This window comes from Balaenoptera acutorostrata, chromosome 9, assembly GCF_949987535.1.
Source record: "Balaenoptera acutorostrata chromosome 9, mBalAcu1.1, whole genome shotgun sequence".
Classification (NCBI taxonomy): Eukaryota; Metazoa; Chordata; class Mammalia; order Artiodactyla; family Balaenopteridae; genus Balaenoptera; species Balaenoptera acutorostrata.
The window spans coordinates 48,672,622-48,697,796 of NC_080072.1; the positions used below are offsets into that span (position 1 = coordinate 48,672,622).

General features: G+C 39.2%; 1 protein-coding gene across 5 annotated transcripts in view; it reads left to right on the forward strand.

The window, feature by feature from the left end:
• The window catches only part of STK33 (serine/threonine kinase 33), an 85,060-nt gene extending 65,872 nt beyond the window's left edge, over positions 1 to 19,188 (forward strand). For 4 of the 5 annotated variants that reach the window (XM_007172809.2, XM_007172810.2, XM_057552207.1 and 1 more), the window contains 2 exons: positions 749 to 943; positions 18,393 to 19,188. In XM_007172809.2, coding sequence (XP_007172871.1) covers positions 749 to 943; positions 18,393 to 18,602 — 405 coding nt within the window. In that variant the 3' untranslated portion in view covers positions 18,603 to 19,188. The remainder of the gene's footprint in view (positions 1 to 748; positions 944 to 18,392) is intronic. The other variant, XM_007172811.2, reaches the window with a different exon arrangement.
• The last annotated feature ends 5,987 nt before the right edge of the window (positions 19,189 to 25,175 follow it).

Below are 25,175 nucleotides of genomic sequence, written 5' to 3' on the forward strand. Positions count from 1 at the left end.
TTCTTGTCCAAACTTTCTCTACTAGTCTGAGTTAGGAGCAAAACTATTTAAGGCATACCTAGTGTAGCAGGAGGCATTTAAGAATGCATTCATGCATTTCTTGGCATTAAATGGAATATTAGCTTTGAGACAAATATAGTTAATATAAAATAGTCAATTTTAGTATGGTATAGCCACATCTGGGGTTAAAACAGTGCACGGAATCCATTACAATCAAATGACCACATTATATCGAAATCTTCCAGTCAACTAAGAGCTTTCAAGTCAAACATCTATATTCTTGGACACGGCACCGGACTAATCAACTGAATTTAGGTTTTTTTCCTAGCCATTTTGATGTTATATAGGCTTACCCTTAGTGTTGGACCCAGTAGACTTTGGGCAACTTCTTTCATTCTTTCAGCTTCCCTATTAATTTTCTAGGAACAGCACTGTAAGGGGGTCTTTGGATTCCAGGAACTTGCCCTATCTAGTGGTTCTTTCACACAAGCCTGCTGCATTATTCTTTTAAACCAGAATATTCTCCCATCCCTAAATTTTGGCATATTGTAAAAGTATTAGTGAAGAGGTCTGAGACATGCCAGTACAAGGAGTATGCTCAAAAGGGCATCCAAAGTTTTGCTATTTATTCAGCATTATAATTTTTCCATGTGACTTACTGAATTTGTGAGACTATATTACTAAAATATGTAAGAGTCTTCAGTTTTCTAAACTGTTCATAACACCAAAAATTCATTGTTAATATTAGGGCAATATACTTTCTTCGGCGAGACCAACCAACGTGTTAGAAATGATGAAAGAATGGAAAAATAACCCAGGAAGTGATGAGGAAAGTACAACAGACCAAAGGAACAACTGGTCCGGTCAAGAAAAGTTGAAAGGTTACCAACCCAGCAGAAGTATCCATGTCAGTAACTCTTCAGATGAAGAGGAAGGAAAACAGGTAGGAAGAACCAACAAAACAAGTAGGAAGAACCAATTGTTCCATTTCTCCAAACTGTAAAATACCTTCACAACACTTGGAACATTTTTTTGCAACTCTTTTTTGTTGTTGGTTTTTAATGGTTTGTAACAAAGGAGACCTGCATGATACAGACGGTAAAGTTCTTTCCTCCCTTGAAACTATCATGATTTAGCAATGTGGCCTACATGCTTATTTTAGGATCCATGATTATATAGGGCAGGTGTCTGCAAACTTTTCCTGTAAAGGAACAGATAGTACATATTTTAGGCTTTGTGGGCCATAATAGTCTCTGTCACAGCTTCTCAACTCTGATGTTATAGCATGAAAATAGGCGTAGACAACAAATGAATGAGCATGGCCATGTTCCAATGAAACTTTATTTACAAAGACAGGTGGTGTGCCAGTTTTGGCTAATGAGTCACGATGAACAATTTTTGTATTTTACCAGGCTACACAATTTGGAATGGGTTTATGTATTACCTAGAAAAAGACTTACTAAATTATCCAGTTAGTCATTTCCAATTTTATGGTAGCTAAAACTGTTTGTATAGTTTTATTATTTTACCTTATTAGATCTGAATATAGTTTTATTATTTTTGGTGAATAAAATTTAGTAACATTTTGATTAATTCTAGATTGTGTTCTGCTAAACTGATATCGTGACAATTTACCCAAACCCTTTTTTTCTTTCGTTTCTGTGTTTGAGGAAAAATTTTCTGTATGTTTGTTCTCTTTCTTGTCTTGAGATCTAATCAGCATATTTTAGCTCTTCTTTAATGATTGAACATGCTGCCAGTGGGGGCTGTATTTACCTCCGGAGAGCCCAGACTTCTTGTGAGGAGGTGCTGCCTTTCAGTTCTCCAAGGCCTAGAGACGGGCAAGTGGAGAAAGGAACCGAGAGGGTAAATCCTGACCCACAGCCAGGAAGGTGCAGCGTGGCTGGCCCACACCCTGCCATGCTAAGAATCCTGTCAGAAATTTGCAGAAGGGGACCCTGTAGAGTGATCTGGTTGATTTTTATTTACTCATTGGGAACTTCTTTGTCTACTTGATAGCAAATGTCTAGATAATAAGCTTGACATTTAATTATTCAGATATTTTGAAATAACCATATTTTTACCATAATATAAACATAAGTTTATTGACTCCCTTTCATCCTCTCTAGTCTGTTAACAACTCCTGCAGTGCTTAGCAGATGTGTGTATTTTATATTCTTGTTAAAAATATCCTAAAAACCCAGTGTTTGCATTTCCTCATTTATAGTTTGAAAATTTTCCTGTTAGCTGACTTGGCATTTTATACACACATATAACATGTGCACACGCACACATACGTACACATACTCACACACATATACATACACACGTATATATACTCACACATGCATACACATACATTACACGTATTACATACATGCATCTACTGTATACTCACATATATACAAACACAAATCCATACATACACATGCATATGCACATTATCTTTTGTAGTCTTGGATTCTGTTTGGCACTGAATCTGACATAAAATATCCTTGTGAACCAAATGTTTGGTTGTCTTCCATCTCCTTTTTCATTGCTCTGTCACTTGTCTCCACTATCCTCCTCCTCTTACCCCTGCAAGTCACAGAGTGATGGGACTTGCCATGCTGTTCTCAGCTACTTCCAATTAGGGAACAGAAGAATTGGAATTTGAGGCTCTTGTGGATGCTAGAACTATACTCAGTGGATTGAAAATTTAAGAATATAGTTTTCTACTCATCAACAAGAAGAACTTTTCCACAATCAGAGCTCACCTGCAGTAGCACAGGCTGGGCCATGGATAGTAAACCCTACCTTTCAATCATTGGAAGCATTCATGCAGACTCTGGAAAGCTACTTGTTATAAATGCTGTAGCAGGAATTTCTCCAAGATGGGTAGGAGTTTGCCCTGGATATCCTCTAAGGGACTTTCCTATGCTTAGGTTTTGGCTGTGATATCTTGGGAGGACTACCTTACCTTATTTGGGAATTTTTCTGAAAAGTGTTACCCCTTAAAAGAAAGACTTCTCATCCATATTAAATTTTTCACTGATTTTTATGAATAAATATGTTACTTTGTTAATTATATTGAAGTTGAGCTTATGTTAAGAAATTACTTCTTTTATTTTTTTCAAATCTTCATTAACAGTAAATAGTGGAGTATAAGGCCTAACGTGATAACTGAGAAGAGCGTAGGCCATTTAGTCTTGAGTCCACACAGGATTCATATAGTAACTAATATTCTTAAGAGTGAAATTTTAATTTTATTAAAAATCATTCTATGAAGGGCTTCCCTGGTGGCTCAGTGGTTAAGAATCCACCTGCCAATGCAGGGGACATGGGTTCGAGCCCTGGTCCGGGAAGATCCCACATGCCGCGGAGCAGCTAAGCCCGTGTGCCACAACTACTGGGCCTGCACTCTAGAGCCTGCAAGCCACAACTACTGAGCCCATGCACCTAGAGCCCGTGCTCCACAACAAGAGAAGCCACCGCAATGAGAAGCCGACTCACCGCAATGAAGAGTAGCCCCCGCTTGCCGCAGCTAGAGAAAGCCCGAGCACAGCAACAAAGACCCAACACAGCCAAAAATAAATAAATTAATTAATTAATTAATTTTTAAAAAAGAGAAAAAAATCACTCTATGAATATTGAAATATTTCCCACGGGAAAATTTTATTTGTTAAAATTAGATTCTATGGATAATTTGATATGATAAATAATTTACACTTACGAAATTAAAGAGATGTATATGATTCTTTTTCCATTAAAATATTTGACATTTGGCTTTATTTTAAATGGAAATCTGCCAGCAGTCCCTGCTTTCCATTGTATCATTGTTCTCTCTTCTGAAGAATCTCATAAATCCATTTAGAGCTCCTGATTTTGTATTTCTCACAGCCAGTGTCATCATAATTTTTAGATAAGTGGCAAAGCACTTGAAAACCCGCAGAGAAAGTGAGGAATTATTAAAAACAAAAACAGTTGAACCAAGCACCTTCCTCTTTCTCTGAGTAACTGTTCCTTAGTTCCAAATGCCCTGGGCATTATGGAAAAATACAGTGTGTATCGCCTCATTGTTCATGTTTGGACTAAGGTATCACACTTCACTTTTTCAAACTTATTTTTGACTAGTTGACATTTGTTAATGTCCTTTTTTTTTCTTTTCATTCTCAACCTTTAGTCTGTTTTAGGTAATTGTGTTTTTTGAAGATAGAAGTGTTCTCTCTTATATATCTTGTATTTTACAGGCTGAGTACATCTAGATAACGTTTTGTGTTATTGGTAACCCTCTAAATTCCCTACAAATGGGTTCTTAATCTATTCTGTCAGACAGACCCAAGACTTAATTCCTACAGCAGCATTTACTCATCTTCAAATGAGACACTTAGCAGACCATTGCTTATTGCAGGAACATGCCTTTCGACGTTCGATTCTTAGTGATTTCCGATAAGTAGTACAGTACTTTCATTGTTCATTAAGCTCAGAAAACAATTGAAGAGAAATGAATGTCTGTAATTAAAATGCACCCCCCCCCATAACCATAGAGGGAAGGACTAGCAACTCTGGATGTGATAGAAGCATATTTGCATTACAGAATTCTTGCTTCATAAAGGAAAAACTTCTTAGTTGTTAAATTGTTTATTGAACACAGTCTTGAATATACTTGTTTAGTGAAAATGAAAGATTTTTGTGATCATTTTTCTTGACTGAAAAAACATGGTCTTTACAGAATCATAGGAGATGGTACGTGTAGCAGATACTTTATCTAGTCTAGAAAGTAGAAAGGCAAGCTGGCTTAGAAACTTTGAAAAGTTATTTTGATCAATGAAATGTATTCATTAGCAGTTCTTCAAAGTCAAGGAATATTTGAATTTAAATAAGATTGAAATTAAACGGTTGAACTATGTGGTATATTGACCTGTTGCTGTGAGGAAAAAGTCAAGTTTTCTTAGTATTTTAGTTGAGTAAGATAAAAATTTTCTTTTCTTAACATATTAAATCTTAGTTCCCTGAGCCCATGTGAATCATGTGAAAATTTGGTGGTGCTTCCATGTTTCTGGCACACTTTTATACTCCAATATTGAAGCATTGTAATCTAGCATATATGCCCAAGTATTCCATTTAAAATATCCTACTGGTTAAAAGCACAAGCTCCAGATCTAGGCTGCCTGGATTCAAATCCTGGCTTCACCACTTATAAGCCTTAGGACCTTGGGCAAGTCTCTAGGCCTCTGTTTCCTCATATCTAAAACGGGGAAAATAATGACATCAACCAAGGACTAAATGAAATCATGCAGGTAACACTCTTGACATATAGTAAGCACTCATTAATGTTAGCTATTATTAATTTTATTATTATATTGCTAAAGAACTTGCATAGAATATTGCTAAAATTGCATGTTCTTTCCTGTCTGTTTTAAGGCTCCTTTGGACATAGGTGTGGGAATAAACTAATGAACAAACAAAGAAATATCATTTTCAAAAGTGGGAAGATGATGCTTCCAACCTCATTTGCCCTCTGAGTTTGGTGAGATCCCTAGGGCACTGTGGTAGATTGGATTATTTTTCCCAATTATTTAAAACCTCTGTAAGGGATCTGTACATTCATACCCTTTGCCATGTGGTTTTTCTCCCTATTAGAGTAGATGTATATTTTCTCACCTCACTAATGTTGATCTTAGCTCTATGACTGACTTTAGCAAATGAAATGTTAAGAGGTGTGATGTAAGCAGAGACCTTAAAAATGTTTGCATGATTTAGCTTGCTCTCTTGTATTTCTGCCACCTGCTATGAGAAGAACATGACTGCAGAAGCCACAGTTCCTGGAATTATGAAGATCTGTGGACAGTCTTGAACCCAATACAAAGCCTGGAGTCTAGCCTAGCACCACCAAGCAAAAATTAATGTTTATTGTTATAACATACTGAGACTCTTATAGTTCTTTGTTAGGTAGTTGTACAGAAAAGAGTTAACATAGCAGGCCTAAACTGCTATCCTTGAAAAGGCCTGCTTGCCAGGTTGGCCGTTGGCTGGCTTTTGGGAACTTAGATTTTGGGACAGTTGCTACCATTAACTGATAAGAATGATTAATTGTGCCTAAACTGTGCAAACAATATGGTTTATGCTGAACACCTGCTTTCCTTCTGGGAGTCTGGGATTTTGCTAGGTGCTAGGCAGAGGTTGCCTACATGACCAGCTCCCAATAAAAACCCTGGGTGCTGAGTCTCTTCAAGCCTCCCTGGTTGACAGCATTTCACATGTGTTGTCACAACTTGTTGCTGGGGTAATTAAGTGCATCCTATGTGACTCCTGGGAGAGGACTCTTAGAAGCTTAAACATGGTTTCCACTGGACTTCTCCTTAAGTGTCTTTTCACTTTGCTAATTGTGCTCTGCATCCTTTCACTATAATAAATCATAGCAATGAGTACAACTGTATGCTGAGTTCTGTGAGTCCTCCTAGTGAATAATGGAACCTGGGGACCTCCCAAACACAGTAGCATAGCTGCAGCAATAGCTGACTAATACAGGTACTAGTTATTCATTGTGCTAACATGAATTTTGACCTGTTGTTGTTTGATCTAATGCTATTGACAGTTCCAGTTGCTAGTTTGGATTCATAGGCTTCCATAAACAATAAGGCTTTTGTCTGTACTTCTATTCCCAGTAGAATCTCCTGTGTAAGGCTTAGGTTTCACCACGGGTTTAGCCAGACGTCCATGGTTGAAGGAATATATTAGTGAATCCTTTCCAATCATTTCCCTACTCTCCCAAGCCTGGCTTCTGCTCAGCTCCCCTTAGAGATTATAGCTTCTAGTATATGCTATGTATATTTTCCCCTGTGGAGAACCAACCCATTGGGTTGGGTTATAAAAAATATTGCTTCAATTTCAAATGTATTAATTTGGTTCCACTCATCTCTTATCCTGCCTTTATGCTATAATTGTCACATGTATTACATCTATGTAATTATAAACCCTACAAAACAATGTTTTAATTTTTGCCCTAAATAGTTGTATTTCCAAGAAATTAAAAGGAAAATTGTCTTTTATATTTACCCAGATATTTACCATTTCTGATGCTCTTCTTTCCTTTCTGAAAATCTAAGCTTCCATTTTGTATCATTTCCCTTCAGCCTGATGAACTTCCTTTGCATTTCTTGTATTGCATGTCTGCTAGTGATGAATTCTCTCAGTTTTCTTTTATCTAAAAATGTCTTTATTTTTTCTTAATTTTTTTTTAATTTTTATTTATTTATTTATTTATTATTTTTGGCTGTGTTGGGTCTTCGTTTCTGTGCGAGGGCTTTCTCTACTTGCGGCGAGTGGGGACCACTCTTCATTGCAGTGCATGGGCCTCTCACTGTCGCAGCCTCTCTTGTTGCAGAGCACAGGCTCCAGACGCGCAGGCTCAGTAGTTGTGGCTCACGGGTCTAGTTGCTCCGCGGCATGTGGGATCTTCCCAGACCAGGGCTCGAACCCGTGTCCCCTGCATTGGCAGGCAGATTCTCCACCACTGCGCCACCAGGGAAGCCCTGTCTTAATTTTTTTTTTTTTTTTTTTTTAATTTTATAGCTACTTTATTTATTTATTTATTTATTTTTGGCTGTGTTGGGTCTTCAGTTCGTGCGAGGGCTTTCTCTGGTTACGGCAAGCGGGGGCCACTCCTCATCGCGGTACGGGGACCGCTCTTCATCGCGGTGCGCGGGCCTTTCACTATCGCGGCCCCTCCCGTTGCGGGGCACAGGCTCCAGACGCGCAGGCTCAGCAGCTGTGGCTCACGGGCCTAGCCGCTCCGCGGCATGTGGGATCCTCCCAGACCAGGGCTCGAACCCGCGTCCCCTGCATTAGCAGGCAGACCCTCAACCACTGCGCCACCAGGGAAGCCCCTGTCTTAATTTTTGAAGGACGTTTTCTCTGTTTACACAGTTCTGGTTCGACAGGTAATTTTGGTCCACACTTTAAAGATGTTATTCTTCTGCCTTCTGGAATCCAGATTCTCTGATAAGAAGTCACTGGTAATTTGAAGTGTTCTTTTCGTATATGTAATGTGTCACTTTTCTCTGAATGTTTTCGAGATTCTCTCTTTATCTTTGGTTTTCAGCAGTTTGACAATCATATTGCTAGGAATGCATTTCACATTTATCTTGCTTGGGATTTGCTGAACTTCTTGAATCTGTATTTCTGTCTTTTGCTAAGTTTGGGAAATCTTGTGATTACTTTTTCCTTATTTTTTCCTGAGACTCTTAATTACTCATATGTTAGACCATTTGATATTGTTCAATAAGTCCCTGAGGCTGTATTGATTTTTTTCAATCTGTTCTTTAAATTGGATACATTCTATTGATCTATCTTCAGTTTTACTCTTTGCTCTGTTGTCTCCATGTTCCTGTTAAACCTATCGGGTGAATATTTAATTTCAGATATTATATTTTATTCTAAAATTTTCATTTGGTTCTTTTTATTATTTCTATTTCTTTATGGAGAGCTGCTTTATTCATCAAATAAATTTTCACTTTACATCATTGATAATAGTGATCATAACTGCTTTAAAATCCTTGTTTGCTAATTCCAATATCTGGGTCATCTCAGGGTCTGTCTCTATTGATTATTATTTCTGTTGAGGAATTTGAGGAATTTTGGATTGTATCCTAGACATTGGGAATGTTGTGTTGTACCGGCTCTTGATTTGACTATGTTCCTCCAAAAAGTGTTGACCTTTCTGTTTTAGCAGGCAATTAGTTGATTGGATAAAAACTGAAAATTGCCTCTTAGCCAGCAGTTCAAATCTTAGGTTGGTTCATTTATCTTTAGCTGAGCAGAATTTAGGATTCCCCCTTTCTGGCTATCTCCTTTAAGGAATTCCCTCACTATTCTTTGGTGTCTGTGGTTGCTTTGAATTCCATCCTTTAGTTCTTTAGATCAGAGAGAGAGAATTGGGAAAGCATCTGGGGTAGAGGGTGGGGGCATGTTGCCATCAAAGGAGCAACTTTTGACATCCCAACAGAAATAATGGAAGCCAGAAGACAAAGGAATTATATTGTTAAACTGCTAAATGGAAAACAATACAAAACAAAAAACCTGCCAACTTGGAATTCTGTATCTGGTGATAATTTCCTTCAAAGATAAAAATAAAAAGGTTTTCAAGTATGTAAAAGATGAGAGAATTTTTACCAGCCTATCTTACTATAAGAAATACTAGAAGAAAAGTTTCAGGGTGAAAGAAAATGATCCCAGATGAAAGTAACTGTAGGAAAATATGAAGGGCATTGGCAAGTGTAAATATGTGAATAAATATAAAATAATGTTGACTGTTTAAAACAGTAGCAATAATAATAAGAACTAAGCTTTCATCTCAATAAGCTAGAAAAAGAACATCAAATTAAGCACCCTCCTAACAAAAATAGTAGGAAGGAAATAATTTTAAAAAGAACATATTATGAATGATTTAATGCTAATACATTGGAAAATTTATATGAAATGGTCAAATTCCTTTAAAATACACCAAAACAGATACACAAAAATAGAAAATTTAAATAGTTCTATTCTTATTTTGAAAAAACTGAATTTGTAATTAAGAACTTGCTGGTATAGAAAACTCCAGTCCCAAATGATTTCACTGGGTAGTTCTTCCAAATATTTAAGAAGGAAAGAGGAGAAAGCTTATGACACAAACTCTTGAGACTATTTCCCAATTCATTTATAAGGAAGGCACAACATTATGATCAAGTGTATAGTATATTCCAGGAATGTAAGTTTGGATTAACGTCCAAAAATACATCAATATAATTCACCATATTAATAAGTAAAGGAGAAAAGCCATATAGTTATCTCAATAATTGTGAAAAAAGCATTTGATAAAATACAACACTCAAGCATGAGAAAAACCCTCAGCAGATTAGGGACAGATGGGAACTTTCTTTTACGTACTAAGGGATTTTTACCAAAAGAAAAGAAAAGAAAAAAAAGAAAACCCCTCTAAAGCTAATATAATTCTTAATGGTGAAATATTGAACACTTTTCCACTGAAGATAGGAGATAGACAAGGATGTCCTTTCTACTTCTTTTTAACATTGTACTACAGGTCTTAGCCAATGCAACAAGGCAAGTAAAAGAAATAAAATTATATAGATTGGAAAGGAAGAATAAAACTGTGCCTACCTGCAAACGCCATGGTTGTGTACATAGAAAATCCCCAGGAATCTTCAGAAATTGAACTTAAAGTGCAAGATGCAAGATTTGTATACAAAATCAATTGTATTTTTATATACTAGCAATGAACAATTGGAAAACAAAGCTTTTTAAACCATTTAAAATATTATTGTAAAACATAAAATATTAGTGATAGATCTAACAAAATATATGTGAAATATATATATCAACCCCCACACCATGTTGCTAAGTAAAATTGAAGAAGGCTGACATATATGGAGAGATATACCATGTTCATGGATTGGAAGATTTGATACTATTAAGATGTCTCCCCAAACTGATTTATAACTTTAAAGCAACCCCAAGTGAAATCTAGGGCTTTTGCTTTTCTGATAGAAATTGACAAGTTGATTCTAAAATTTATTTGGGAATATGTAAGACCTAGAACAGCTGAAATAACATGAAAAGAACAAAGTTGGAGAACTTACATGATCTGATTTCAACATTTACTGTGTAGCTTCAGTAATCAATACAGTGTGATATTGGTTTAAGAGTAGATAAATAGATCAATGAAACAAAATCGAGAGTCTAGAAAGAGACCTACACTTATGAGGTCAATTGATTTTTTACAGATATTTCAAAGCCATTCAATGGAGAAAGGATAGTTTTTTCAATAAATGGTGCTAGAATAATAGTACATCTATATGGGAAAATAATAACTTTGACCCCCCTAGCTTACACTGTATACAGAAATTAGTTTAAAAGCTAAACTATAAACGCTCTTATGAGAAAACATAGGATAATATCTTCCAATCAGAGAGTAGTCAAAGATTTCTTAAAACACAGAAAGCCCTTTAAAGCTGGATAAAATAGACTTCAGCAAAAGTAAACATATTAGCTCATCTAAAGCATATTAAGAAAAGAAATAGGCAAGCCACAGACAGGGAAAAAACATTTGCAATAAACATATCTGACAAAGGACTTGTATCCAGAATATAAAGACAATTCCTACAACTCAGTAATAAAAAGACAACTCATTTTTTTAAATGGCCGTAAGACTTGAACAGACACTTCAGATAGAAAGATATATAAGTAGTCAATAAGCATATGAAAAAAAAGTGCAACATCATTAGTTATCAGGAAAATGCAAATGATATCAGGAAAAGTTACAATGACATATCATTACACTCTTTCTAGAATGCCCAAAATTTAAAAGGACTGACAACTCGAAATTTTAGCAAATATTGGAGCAACTGGAATTTTCCTACATTGCTGGTGGGAATACAAAATGGTGCAGTCCTTTTGGAATACAGTTGGGCAGTTACTTATAAAGTTAAGCATTTACTTACCATTTACCCAGCAATCCCAAATGTAAGTTCAAAAAAGGATTAGTAGAATATGTTTATAGCAGCTTTATATAAAAAAAGAGCCCCAAACTGGGAACAGCCCAAATATTCGTTAATAGAAGAATGGATAAACAAATTGTGACATATTCATACAATGGAATACTGCTTGACAATAAAAAGGAATGAACTACTAATACACAGATGAATCTCAAAAATGGTATAATACTATGAGAATCTATAACTATCTCAATAAAAATTTCAATTAAAAAAATCATGTTAAGCAAAAGAAACAAGGCACAAAAGAGTACATACTGTATGTTATTTTGTTTATATGAAGTTTTAGAAAAAACAAAAGTAATTTATGTTGAAAAATGTCAGAACACTTATAGCCCCAGGATGGGAGGGAGTTGACTGGGATGTGGCATGAGGGAACTTCTTGGGGAATTGTTCTATTTCTTGATTGGGGTGTTGGTTATATAGCTCTATTCATTATCAAAACTCATCAAACTATACTTTTGAGATTTGCACATTCTACTGTATGTAAATTATACTTTAATTAAAAAGAAAAGAGAGATATTTATATCTTTCTCTAATTTACAAGTTAGATTTTGTTTTCATTAACGCCATAGAAGGCCCTGCTCTTTATGTGGGTAGGCTTATATAAGAAATCTATGTTTGAAAGTCAATTTCTCTTCTTCCCTTTGCTTTTTTTCCCCCTTCCTCTTCCTTCCGAAAACCACAGGAATGTGAGAGAAAGTGGGTGACCATTGCAAGTAAAACTATAGCTGAAAACTTACATCCGAATATTCTGTCACTTGGACCTTGTGCAGGCCTATAATTTGAATGTGTGACTCTAGAAATGGTTGCTATGGTGATAAACCACTTGACTTAAATAGCATGTATTTTACTCAAAATTCAGAGAAATGGTAACAGTTTCTAGTAATTGTGCACTGGTATTAACTTGCAGGGATATGCCTAGAGCTTACAGGTTTTGCATCCGTTATCACCAGATGAGTTCATCAAGTTAAAGTTATGCCAGTGAATAATGAAATATGTGTATTTAGCCCATTTTTTCTGGTTCTATATCTCCCCTTGCACACATGGAGCCCCCTTTTCAAGATTAACAATATCATCTGGAGAAATCAGGCCCAGGGTGCTGAACTACAAAAAGATGGAACCAGAGGGAACCTTGTAAGGTCATCTTTTCTATCATTGTGCCTCTAGTAGGAATGACTATTCTTCAGCAGTCCCAAATGGTAAGAGTCTGTCAAAGATGAGGAACAACTGAAATGGTGCTTGGGGGAGCCCCTGGTGTAACCATCCTGACTGCAGCACTCAGAGATGCTGTCTAGCTTCACAGTGCTGAAATCTTACCCCTTCTGCATTTTAAAATTGTGATTATATATATACATGTGTATGTGTGTGTATATATATATAAATATATATGTATATATATCGTCTTATTCTTTATATTTTTAGGTTGAAGAACTCTCTCATAAAGAACCTCCACCCATTAGCACATCAGTAGCCTGTCTGTAAACCTTCTCTGGTCCCTTTATATCTATCCAGACTGGTTGCAGTATTTCAGATATGAATTCTTCATGATAAATAAGGATAGAAGAATTTTTTTCTTTGATTTCTAAGATGCTTTCTGATGATAGCCAGGTTCTCTTGGTCACTGTGAAATGGTATATTACACCAGTATCTTTAGAGAACAGTTTACAATGATTTTTAGATCCTCTCTTGGAAAACAGTCTACAGTGTTTTTTTAGATCCTCTTTTGGACCGATAATTATGACCAACAGTCTCATAATGATCATTTAGATAGACTCTTTCCCCCTAGAACTGAATATTGAAATTCCTCTCTCATCTTTCTCCCCCTTTGTACAATCTTATGGGAGCTCATCACCTTCTATACGCCTTTCATGACCTGGAAGATCTTAGTAACTTCTATAGCCTTGGCAATTTCACTTTCCATTTCTCTGTTCTATTACTTACAAAACTGTAAAATTGCATCAGTTACAGCATAGATCCCTGAAGAATCCCATCAACTATGAGAGAAGAAAAATAGAAACTTAAAATTTAGGTAACCTATAACCTACAGAGGAAATCCTTTTAAAAATCCTAGAGAAAAGCCTGGAAGTTGGAATTTGCCTTGGCTGTTTATATTCCAAGGAGATGAGAGGCTTGGCTCTTGGTGAAGAAAGCTGTAACTTGGCCTGAAGGGCACCGTGTGGGCCAGCCTGCATCCATGTTTTATTAGCATCAGAGAACAGTTTTAGTGAGGGGATATTTAAGAAGGGAGACTCAGTCTTTAGGAAAGCTCTTAGGATTCTGATTCCTAAATAATGGCATCCTAAACTTAATGAAACTGCAAATTAGCAAAGAGAAATGGTAAAGTACATACACACATAATATTTTACAAGGTACACACATATACACAGAAGCTTTTAAGCATTTGCAATAAATATTTGCATATAGGTAAATAGACTTGCATTGATGTTACCAGGGAGTTAAGGAACGAACATTGTGATTTGTTTCCATGCAGCCAGTTTTAGGCTGATTTTGAAGCTCAATTAAAATATGGTTGACTAAAAATATTTGCAAACAGTGCTACCAACAAGGGATTGATTTCCAAAATATACAAACAGCTCATACAGCTTAATACAAAAAAAAGCCCAAAGAACCCAATCAAAAAATGAGCAGGGGCTTCCCTGGTGGCGCAGTGGTTGAGAATCTGCCTGCCAATGCAGGGGACACAGGTTTGAGCCCTGGTCTGGGAAGATCCCACATGGCGCGGAGCAACTGGGCCCGTGAGCCACAACTACTGAGCCTGTGCGTCTGGAGCTTGTGCTCCGCAATAAGAGAGGCCGCGACAGTGAGAGGCCCACGCACTGCGATGAAGAGTGGCCCCCGCTCGCCGCAACTAGAGAAAGCCCTCGCACAGAAACGAAGACCCAACACGGCCAAAAATAAATAAATAAATTTATTTTTAAAAAAAATGGGCAGAAGACTTTAATAGACATTTCTCCAAAGAAGACATATAGATGCCCAAAGACACATGAAAAGATACTCAGTATCACTAATAATTATTAGAGAAATGCAAATCAAAACTACAATGATCTCAATGATCTCACCTCATACCAGTCAGAATGGCCATCATTAAAAAGTGTACAAATAATAAATGCTGGAGAGGGTGTGGATAAAAAGGAGCCCTCCCACACTGTTTGTAGGAATGTAAATTGGTGCAGCCATTATGGAGAACAGTATGGAGGTTCCTTAAAAAACTAAAAATAGAGCTATCATATGATCCAGCAATCCCACTGCTGGGCATATATCCAGAGAAAACTGTAATTCGAAGAGATGCATGCACCCCTATGTTCATAGCAGCACTATTTAAAATAGCCAAGATGTGGAAGCAACCTAAATGTCCATCAATAGATGAATGGATAAAGAAGATGTGGTACACACACACACACACACACACACACACACACACACACAATGGAATATTACTCAGCCATAAAAAAGAATGAAATAATGCCATTTGCAGCAACATGGATGGACCTAGAGATTATCATATTAAGTGAAGTAAGTCAGACAGAGAAAGGTAAATATGTAATATCACTTATATGTGGAATCAAAAAAAATGATACAAGTGAACTTATTTACAAAGCAGAAATAGACTCACAGACATAGAAAACAAACTTAGGGTTACCAAAGGGGATACTCAGAGCAGGGAGAGAGACAAATTAGGAGTTTCAGATTAACATATACATGCTACTATGTATAAAATAGGTAAACAACAAGGCCCTACTGTATAGCACAAGGAACCATACTCATATCTTGTAATAACCTATAATGGAAAAGAATCTGAAGAAGAATATATATATAACTGAATCACTTTGCTGTACATGTGAAAGTAACACATTGTAAATTAACTATACTTCAATTAAAAAAAAATAGATTCATGATAACCAAAAAATTGTTGACTATATTAGTTTTAATATGTATTAAATACCAAACTGAAAAAGAAATAAGAAAATAGGTACTCATAATGTTGCTGGTAAGAGTATAAGTTGGTACAACTGCAGTAGAAGGCAATATGGTGATGTCTTTCAAAATCACAAATCCATACAACTTTTAACTCAGAAGTTCTACTTCTAAAATATATATCCTGTAGATATATTTACACATGTACACAATGACACAAGTACAAAGTTATTCACAGCAGCATTATTTTTACTAGTTAAGATTGGAAACAACCTGAATGTCCATTATCAAGGAACTGGCTACATAAATTATGGTACATTCAAACAAGAGAACACTGCATAGCTGAAAGAAGAATGAGAACTCTTTTATGTATTGACATGGAATGATGTTCAAGATAATTCTTAGTTTAAAAAAATCAAGGTGTAAAAGAGTGTTTACAGTGGGCTACCATTTGTGTAAAAAAGTGAGAGGAAAGTGCGTCAATATATGGATTAGATTGAACCATATAAAATTGCCATTATTAGGCTGTTTTGACCTGCAAAAATGATGACCACTTCCATGTGGTTCCACCTAATATTTGCTTGAAGTTACATAAAAGCTCTTCGGAAATGTGCACTGTAAACTGATAGTATTCGTTGTCTTGGATGGGAGGCAGAGCTGAGTTAACTAGGGGGCAAGGAGGAGATTTTGAACACTGTGAATATTAAATCATGGGGATGTACTACCTATTTAAAAACTGATTCACTTAAAAATTATATATAAGTAAATAAAATAGGTAAATGTGGCTGAGTAAGATCATTTTCTCATCTTGCTCTAGAATGAAACTGAGAAATATCATGTTCCTACACTGAAGCAGCCAAACAGTTTAGTTTAGTTTCCTTTTTCCTTCCACTTTGCCAGAAGATTCTGCAAATTATCTTAAGATATCTTATCCAGGAAGAAATCAGAGCCTTTAGTGTTTTTGAAAAAAAGAAGACAATATCTATATCACTAATCCTACCCATAGAGACTTTCTGAGTATTTCTTCCCAATGACGTCAACTTCTGAGTCTACTTTAACGACTCAAGTACATTAATTAGCAAATGGAACAGTGAAGAAGAATGGAAATGTTAAACCAGATATGAATATGAACACGTTAAAAAGAAAATGACTGAGTCTCTATTCCTATTCTATAGATTATTTGTTGTAGTGGACATGACGAAAAGCATTTCCTCAACTACTCAGATGATAACTCAAGAGGTGGAAATGCCAAAAGAGAGAAGGTTAAACTTAGATTCACCTTTTAAAAGGATTTGTATGTCAAGTGACTTAAATTTTTATGAATTGAAATGTCCAAGCTAGGGACCAGTTCTGTACTAAACAAAGCAGCTTGTCTTCAGCCAGACACTGGAACATCAGGGGTGTTGTACTCTCACCCTGTTGCTAAACGTAAGGAGTTTTCAAGGAGAAGACACAACCTGTATTACTGAAGGCTAACACATTTTGTTTTCTGTTTCTTGAAAGAATACACAGAGAATCAACCCAGAAATTTTCCTGAGAAAATGAATCTATACAGAAGAGGACCTTTTTACATTTCCAAATTTACACAAATTAATTTTTCAATGTGCAAAATTACCAGCTCAAGAATTAGCATATACTGTTATAAAGTCATACAAAAATGATAGTCTGAAGAGGCACATATTTAAGGACTGTCTGCAGTAAGCAAACATCTGGTAAATTTTCTCTTTTCTAGAAATATAGGTACCAAAAATCCATAAATGATCTGAGGTTTTGCTGCAGCCCTGGGAGTTCATTTATTCATTGGACAAATATGTACTGCTACTGTGTATAAAACATGGTCACTTGTATCACAAGAGTGATCAAAAAACAACAACACACACACACACCAGGTTTATTTGTTTTGTGTTACATGTAATCTTTTCACATTCTTTGAAAATTGTTAACCTGATTATTAACTCATGTGTATGCTTTCAGTTAACCAGAGTATTAAACTTACGAGCCCTTTCCCAGCTCATTCTGTGTAAATGAGAACTCGCTGCATCTATAGCTCTGTGTCTCATCCCCCATCCTGCTTGTGCAGGTCTCCTGAGACGTTCTCTGCTGTTTTAGAACTCTATGCCCAGCTTCATTTAATGGGAAGTGAGCATTTTTAAAATGGGTCTAAGGTCAAAATGGACTCTGCTTCCCTCACAACGGCAGGATTAGAGACCGTTTCCTCTACTGTGGGGTGCAGTGACCTGAGAAAACACAATTGCCTGTTAAAATTCCTTCTACTTGTTTTGTGCTTTAAAGCTCACAGAGTACTTTCGTGGCCACCACCTTAGTTCATTCTCATAATAAGCCCATGTAGTAAATGTGCAAATACCATTTTCCTCATTTAACAGTGAGGCAGCAAGACTACAAAAGGTCTTCAGACCTGCCCAAGTGGTGTGACTGGGGTTAGAAGCCAGTCCCTGGAATCAATGCAGAGAATGGTGAGCATGTGAGGAGTGGGCCACATGCAGCAACTTTATACCCAGGTTAGAAAGAATAATCATGATTTGCTTGTCAGGGAATCCATACAAATGTCTAAGCTCATCTAGAAATCCGTAAAGATGAATGATTACAACTATGTCCAGATGGACTTGCCTGTGTGAATGGTACCACGTATTTACTTTCATTTTGCAGGGCAGTGGATTTCAAGTTGTGCCTGTAGTTTGCTCTACCCCAGACACTAAACAATTCAGTTTTCTTGAAGGTGCTAAAGGAGCTTTCTTTGGCATTCAATAACAGTTTCACAATGTGATTAGTTTATATCTCACATCGGAAGAGAGCTCCAACTTGCACATCCTAGACAACTTTGTAGCCCCTCGCTTCTTTGAATTGATGTGGATTGCTTTGTGTCTGCAAAATTAATCCAGGCCTTTTTTTTTAAATTTCTAGCCCACTGCTTATGAAAAGACTTCTGTGCCCAGTAAGAAGGAAAACATGGACGACTTGGACATGAGTTACTCAAGTTACATATCTAGCAGACTCCCTTCAGTTGAACTCAAGGGAGAAATAGAGAAACCCCCCGCGACTTCAAGCCAAGGAACAGCAACCAAAGGCACTGCTAAATCCATTGCCCTGCCTAGAACCAAAAAGAAACTCTAACAACGCTGAACAGTACAGAAACAGAGCTGCTCTTTCTAGTGCAATGAGGGTTTAGGAGGGGAAAAGGACAATAGTATGCCGAGCTTTTAGCGTTTCAGCTGCTCTGAGCCCTGCCAAGTGTTTGCACCTGTTTTAAAATTGAAGCAGTCAACTCCAAAGTGGGGTTAAAGGACAGCCTGCAACAGGCTTGATGGCTTGTGCAGCTGAAATCAACTCAAGGTGTTTTCGAGAGTTGTTCAGAGGAGTGGATGCCCTCAAAGCAAGGCTGTGGGCACACTTGCCCAGTTGTACTTCAAATTCTTACATTTAGGCACAATTATTTATAGGGGAAACTGAGAGCCAGATATGGTAATGGAGGTTCCAAATGATTATGTGCACTTTGCACTAGAAGATTTGTTAGGAAATTACTAATAAACTTGTTTATAAGCGTAACAGCAGAAGTGCTTCAGCCATTCACGTGTGTTCTTGTGATTTTAGGTTGCTGTAGATTGTTTAAGACAGTTTATTTTAAATGTAGAAGAATAGATTTTGTAACTGTTTGCCATTAACATGCTGCTAAATTCCCAATGTATCGATTGAATCAATAAAAAACCAGATGTTACCCATGCACGTTAATTTTTACGTGAACAAGAGGTGACTATAATCAGGTCCTGTAAGCCCTAAAAAGCAAATTTTGAGCTCGGCCTACTGCTGCAAAGGTAGGCACACATCTTTGGGGATGGTCATGAGGCTGGACACAGGGGAAGGTACATCATTCCTCTTAGTATTATAGGTCTCTCCTTTGCAGCTGGACAAATAGTTTTGTCATTCTAGGTCACACTGGGTGAAGAGATGCTTCTCTTGGCCTCACAGACAAACTCTGAGGAAGCAATTTGCATCTGCTTTTGCTTTATAAAGTAGTAACCTAGTTTCATTCCAGCTCCTCGTGGGATTGTCACTTAGGCCTCCAAAATGCCCCACACCTGGCCAGCTGAGCAGGTACTAGTTGCATATAAATCCCCTCAATGGCTGAAGGTAGTAGACGTGCTTCTAGTGATAAATTTGGAAGACACCGTCGAGCCTCCAAATGGGTCAGAGGTAACACTGATGTATGTTGCCCCTGGCTGAGTAGTTTGGCCAGTATTTTCTCAGTGCCTTCAGTGTGCTTCCCCGGGGGAATCTGCCAGCTTTACTTTAAAACTGGAGTTGAAGCTTCTTCAAGTCTTTCTCCTTCCTATTACTTCCAGTCCTGCCAGGAGCCCGTAAACCATCTCTCCGGGATTAGTGAGCCAGCTTTGAGGAGCGTATTCTTTTCACCCGCAGAGAAGCCAGTCTCAGCTGAGTGGAGATTTACCTTTCCCAGAGGTGCTTCCAGAGGCAGAGGTGAGGTGACTGGTCTCCCAGCAGAAAAGCCAACCAAGACAGTGGCTTGGATTCTGTCCTTCCCCTGGGCCCGAAAATGGAATAGTCCCTGTGTTCAAAAATGCTCTTACTTTCATGGTGATACCTTCTTCTGTATCATGTATTGGAGAACTCTTGTTAAATTGAATAGTATCCAAATTTCTATCCATATTTCAGTCTTTTTTTTTTAAATTGGGGTATAGTTGTTTTACAATGTTGTGTTAGTTTCTTCTGTATAATGAAGTGGAGTTCCCTGTGCTATACAGCAGGTTCTCATTAGTTATCTCTTTTACATAAGTTATCTCTTATATTAGTGTGTATATGTCAAACCCAATCTCCCAGTTCATCCCGCCCCCCACTTTCCCCCCTTGGTGTCCATAGGTTTGTTCTCTACATCTGTGTCTATTTCTGCCTTGCAAACCAGTTCATCTGTACCATTCTCTTCAGTCTTAAATTAGTGATTCTGCTCAGTAAACTTGAGCAGAGGTCCAGAACTAAGCACTAAGTGAAAGGTGAAGTCATTTTATAACCTTTTAGTACATCTGTACCTTTTCCCACCCCAGCACCAGGCCAGGCCAACTGTCCATCTACCAGAAAATGCGTTCTATTAGCTGTCCTCTGTCCAGACCTTCACTTGATTTACATAGAATCATTTTGACCGAGACTTAGCTCACTTCACTTGATTTACATAGAACCATTTTGACCGGGACTTAGCTCACTCTTTCTAAAGAGAATTTTCGTATTATTTCTATTTGTTATTTATTTGTATGGAACACACTTGGGCCAGGCCATATCTGAGCTTTGTTTTCCAACTGTGTACCTCTTTACTATCTGGGGATCTGTGGCCTTGCTTTCTCCATTTACTTTCATGGCTGTGAAAATAGTTACTCTTCTGTTTCAGATGTGTTTTCAGTGACTGACAGGCCCACTCCAAGGCACTGATAATCACTCTGACACCTCCTGTGCATTACGGCATGGAGGGCTGGGCTTCGTTATGACACACAGGGACACAGTCTGCCCAGGACAGTGCAGAGCAGGTGTTATTTCCAAGGAATGCAAATGCCAGTCAACACTCTGACTTGAATAACAGACAGGTCAAGGCAGTAGGAATATGATAAAAGATAAATGCCAGCCAGGGGCTGGGGAGAAGTTCAGCTGAGGAGAACAAGAGGATGTTAGAGACGGACTTAAATCGCAGAAGACAGGAAAATGGGTTGGGGTCAGGGGAGCAAAAAGATAACAAAGTATAATTAATAAGGAAGACTGGTTGGATAACAACACCTGGTTCTGCCAAACCCGGAAGCAGGAGTCAGAGTATGAAAGTGCTCCTGGGGTAGTTAGAGAGGTCCCTGTCCTCGGCCAGTCTGCATTAGGACTGGCCTCTCGTGGCCTGGACAACAGCACACCTGGGTGAGGACACAGGCTGAAGAAACAAAGACCTGGGGAAATGGAAGCTGAGAGAGGCCGGTTGTAAGAGGTGGCCACAGAACAGTCCTGACATTTTGAGTAGGAATGTTATGCGGCGTAGGGAGGGGAAAGGAGAAAAAATTCAAAACGCTTTGTGCTTATCACTGAAATGCTTTGTTTGAATAATTCTATTTGACTCCAAAATGTAAGTTCCAGGTTAGAAAGATTGAAAGCAGCCAGTCTTGAAAATGAAGCTTTTTAAATTCCAGCCCTGCTGTTGGAATAGAGAATAAAGGCTTTGTTCAAACATGCATTCCCAGCAGTAAGCAGAGCTTTGAAATTGGCCAGGGAAGTTGTGTTCCATAATGGCTGCACCTGGCTGGAGACCAAGAAGCTGTGGCCTCTGGGAAATGACCCTGGGCTGGAGATTTTCCATCTGCCCCTCCAGAACCACTCTGCCCTGCTCTGCCATCTCCACTCAGAGAAGTGATCTTTCAGGAGTGAATCAACAGGCTCCCTTGGCCTCTGGGTTCGCTGGGATTCTGTCAGTGGGGGACACCAACAGGCACTCAGGGAGGGGAGAGGTCTAGGCCTTGATTGCCCCAGTGCTGGGCCACTGGGAAGTCACTGCATTCTCTTTATATAGACCTCAGCTCCTGCCGGCAGCGCTCCCTCACAGCTGTGTTCCCCGCCCTTTCGGGCTAAGACCGGGGCTATTGCCCTGGGGACTGTGTCTTCCTTCATGGGTTTCCCTAAACTCTCTCGTACCTTTACAAGTAGCCTCTTTGTTAGATTCTCAACTACCCCATTTGAGTGAGTACCATCTGTCTCCTCCTGACACCCAAGGTGATCCAGACCCTTGTCAGTTCTGCATTGTTTTGACCTGGGGCAGCTTTGTCTGTGGTTGCCAATCTCCTACCAAATGACAGTAAAGTGAAGAGCACAGAGCGTAAATGGGTTCTTCCTGAAACAGACTGATGCCCTTGGGTGGTCACCGGGGCTTGAGCGAGGGGGTGGCAAGGGAGATATTCCTGAGGTTGGAACCTAGACCCAGTGAGATAAATCTAGCATTGCCCAGCTGGATCTGAGATTGTGTGGACGCAGAAGGCTGAAATTTAGATCTTAAATTCCAACCATGGCCTCTGGGAGCCTAAAAGAAAGGCACACTTGACTTGTAACAGCCAAGAGGACCTACAGGCTGGGACGGGAGCCACCCTCGCCGTCTCCTGGCTGTGGACTCGAGGCTCGGCAGAGGCTTCCAGGGCAAGCACAGGCAGCCTGAAGACAAGACGTCTCCCTGGGCTGTGCATTTGTTTCTTCTCTACAAGTGCTAACGTCACTTTACAAAGCATTTTAAAGTAAAAATTTTCACTATTCAGAGGTCTCACATAGTTCAGTTTTATTCTTCAGGATCCTGTACTTTCCTGAGTGAGCAGGCTTAGGCTTGTGATTTCTGCTCAGTACATGGTTCTCACTTCATTCTCATTGGTGAGCCAATTTTCTTTGCTTTTGTTCTTCAAAGGAAGACCATGTGCAGTGTCTGTCTAGCTTTTTTGTGGCTGCCTTCCTCAGTTGCTGGTATAATCAGCTCTCTCTGTTCTCTCTCTGTTCCCTAAATTATCCGGAGCAGCCCTCAGCCGGAGCCATGGGGATTCCCACCACTGCCCCAGTGGCCTCACTTGAAGCAGCAACACACAAGGGACAGTGGAACACTGGGAAGATTAATAGGCCCATGGCAGTGTCACCACTGGCTCTCTTAGAGCCTTCCCCTCTTGGTTGCCTGGTGCCACCCCAGACATCTTTGAGGGACCCAGTGAACTCAGGGTGAAGACCTCAGAGGACCTTCTCCGCAAAACATGCAGTGGTTCCTGGCCTGGCACAGAGGACAGACCCACAGATGCAGTGCGGACCCCTCCCCCCAGTATGAACTTCTCCTAAGTGGACTCTGCAGCATCTCCAGACCAGACATATCCTTGGCATTGATACAGAGGTTACATAAATCTCCCTGTCCTCGGGGGACTGAGACAGCTTTGACCCTCTCACCCACGGCGGGGTCTGCAGACAAGATCCTGACATCACCCTGTTGTTTAGGAGAGACTCTTCTCATCAGCACAGAAAGCTGTCTCCATCCCCGGGGCAACTGTACCGTCCCAGGAGTCAGCATTTCCAGTCTGACCAGGGGCAAGGCAGGTGGAAGATGAGCAGCTGACACCCTCCCTGGCCCCTGAGGGGGAAGCTCTTGTGTGGAGGTGGCAGCCAGTATTTCCTGGTCCAGGCACTGGTTCACACTGAGTTTACTAGAGATCAGCGTCGCCTTGTTAGCTGGACTTTGAGCTGTATTAGTGGAAGCAATCACTGTCTCTTAACTAAAGCCCCTCTTCAGGGTCATAATGTAATAATAGCAGCAGCATCTACAGAGCACTTGCCACATGCCAGACACCATCCTGAGCCCTTTACATGTATTCTTTTAATCCTTATAACAGCCTGAAGTTGGTTCTTTTGTCTCTAAAGAGGAATAAATTAAGGCACAGAGAGGTTGAGAAATTTGTCCAAGGTCACACAGCTAAGAAGTAGCAGAACCAAGATTTGAACGTAGGCAGCAGGCTCAAGTGTGTCTCCAGGCATTTGTAGTTCAGGCCTGAGACTGCTGTAAAGTTCAATCTCAGAGTTCCAAAAGGCCAAGTGGTTCATGAACACTGTCTTCCAGCAAAAGTCGAGGTAATTTTGTGAAGTTTGGGCCTTGAGGTTTCGGAACAGAGTAGGATTATTTTGCATGCTAATAAATTTGAGTAAGACCCAACCACACCCAGGGAGAGCTGCATTCTGCAGGACTTTGCATAATAAAAATAAGTTCTAAATGCTCTAACAGGTCATTGTCAGGAACAGTCTTTAGAAGCCTTTGGATATGTTTTTGACAGAAGAAAGAAAAGGGGCTCCTTTGCCTCCTCAGGAATTCACGCAAGCCGCCCTGTCTGTGCAAACATGACAGATTGATGCTTACCAGGAGCCAAGCGCTGTAATTCCCATCGCAGGGCAGTGGGGGTTAAGAATCACTATAAATGTTTTGATTTCCCATATTTCTTCATCAGGTAGTGTGTGTAGCTGTGCAGCTGAAAATATGGAGTTCAGAAGTCAGCTGCTGAACCATTTCTCCACCTCGCCCTTCTCCAGTATCTCTAGCATTTGCCATCACTTACCACTTTAAGATAATGCGAGGTGGAGTGATGATTTTCCTCGTCATACGGACAGCTCCCTGCTTCAGGGAGCACAGACTGTTTCTGAAGGCTCAGACCCCTTCTGGGGTACAGGATGAGGCAAACATCTGCTCTGGAACGAAGCCCCGCAGCTAAGGGTGGTGCCACCTGCCAGCCGCCGCCCATCTCTGAGTCTGCTGCCTGCGGCCGGTCCCCGGAGGAGCGAGGGGGTTCTTACGCAGGATCCTCATTGCTGTTTTGGAACTTTGATAGAACGGGCTTCTAATGGAAAAGATCCCAAAGCCCATTGAAATGGGTAATTTTTTACAAGAGTTGTTTTCCCTCCAGAAGCAGTTACCTGGTTGTAGCTTGACATCCTTCCTCCCATCAGTAGAGAACTTAGTCATTCAGCCCCTTGAATTTTATAGCAACTTTCAACTGACTGTATTTTTAACACAGTCCCTGACCATGAACCATTGTTGGGTCCCCCACCCCCATATTCAATCTCAGCAGGGATGTCTTGCCCTTAGTACACTCTGCTTGCCTGGAGGGGAAGAGCAGTCTGACCACTGCCCACGTCTCCTTTTTCCTC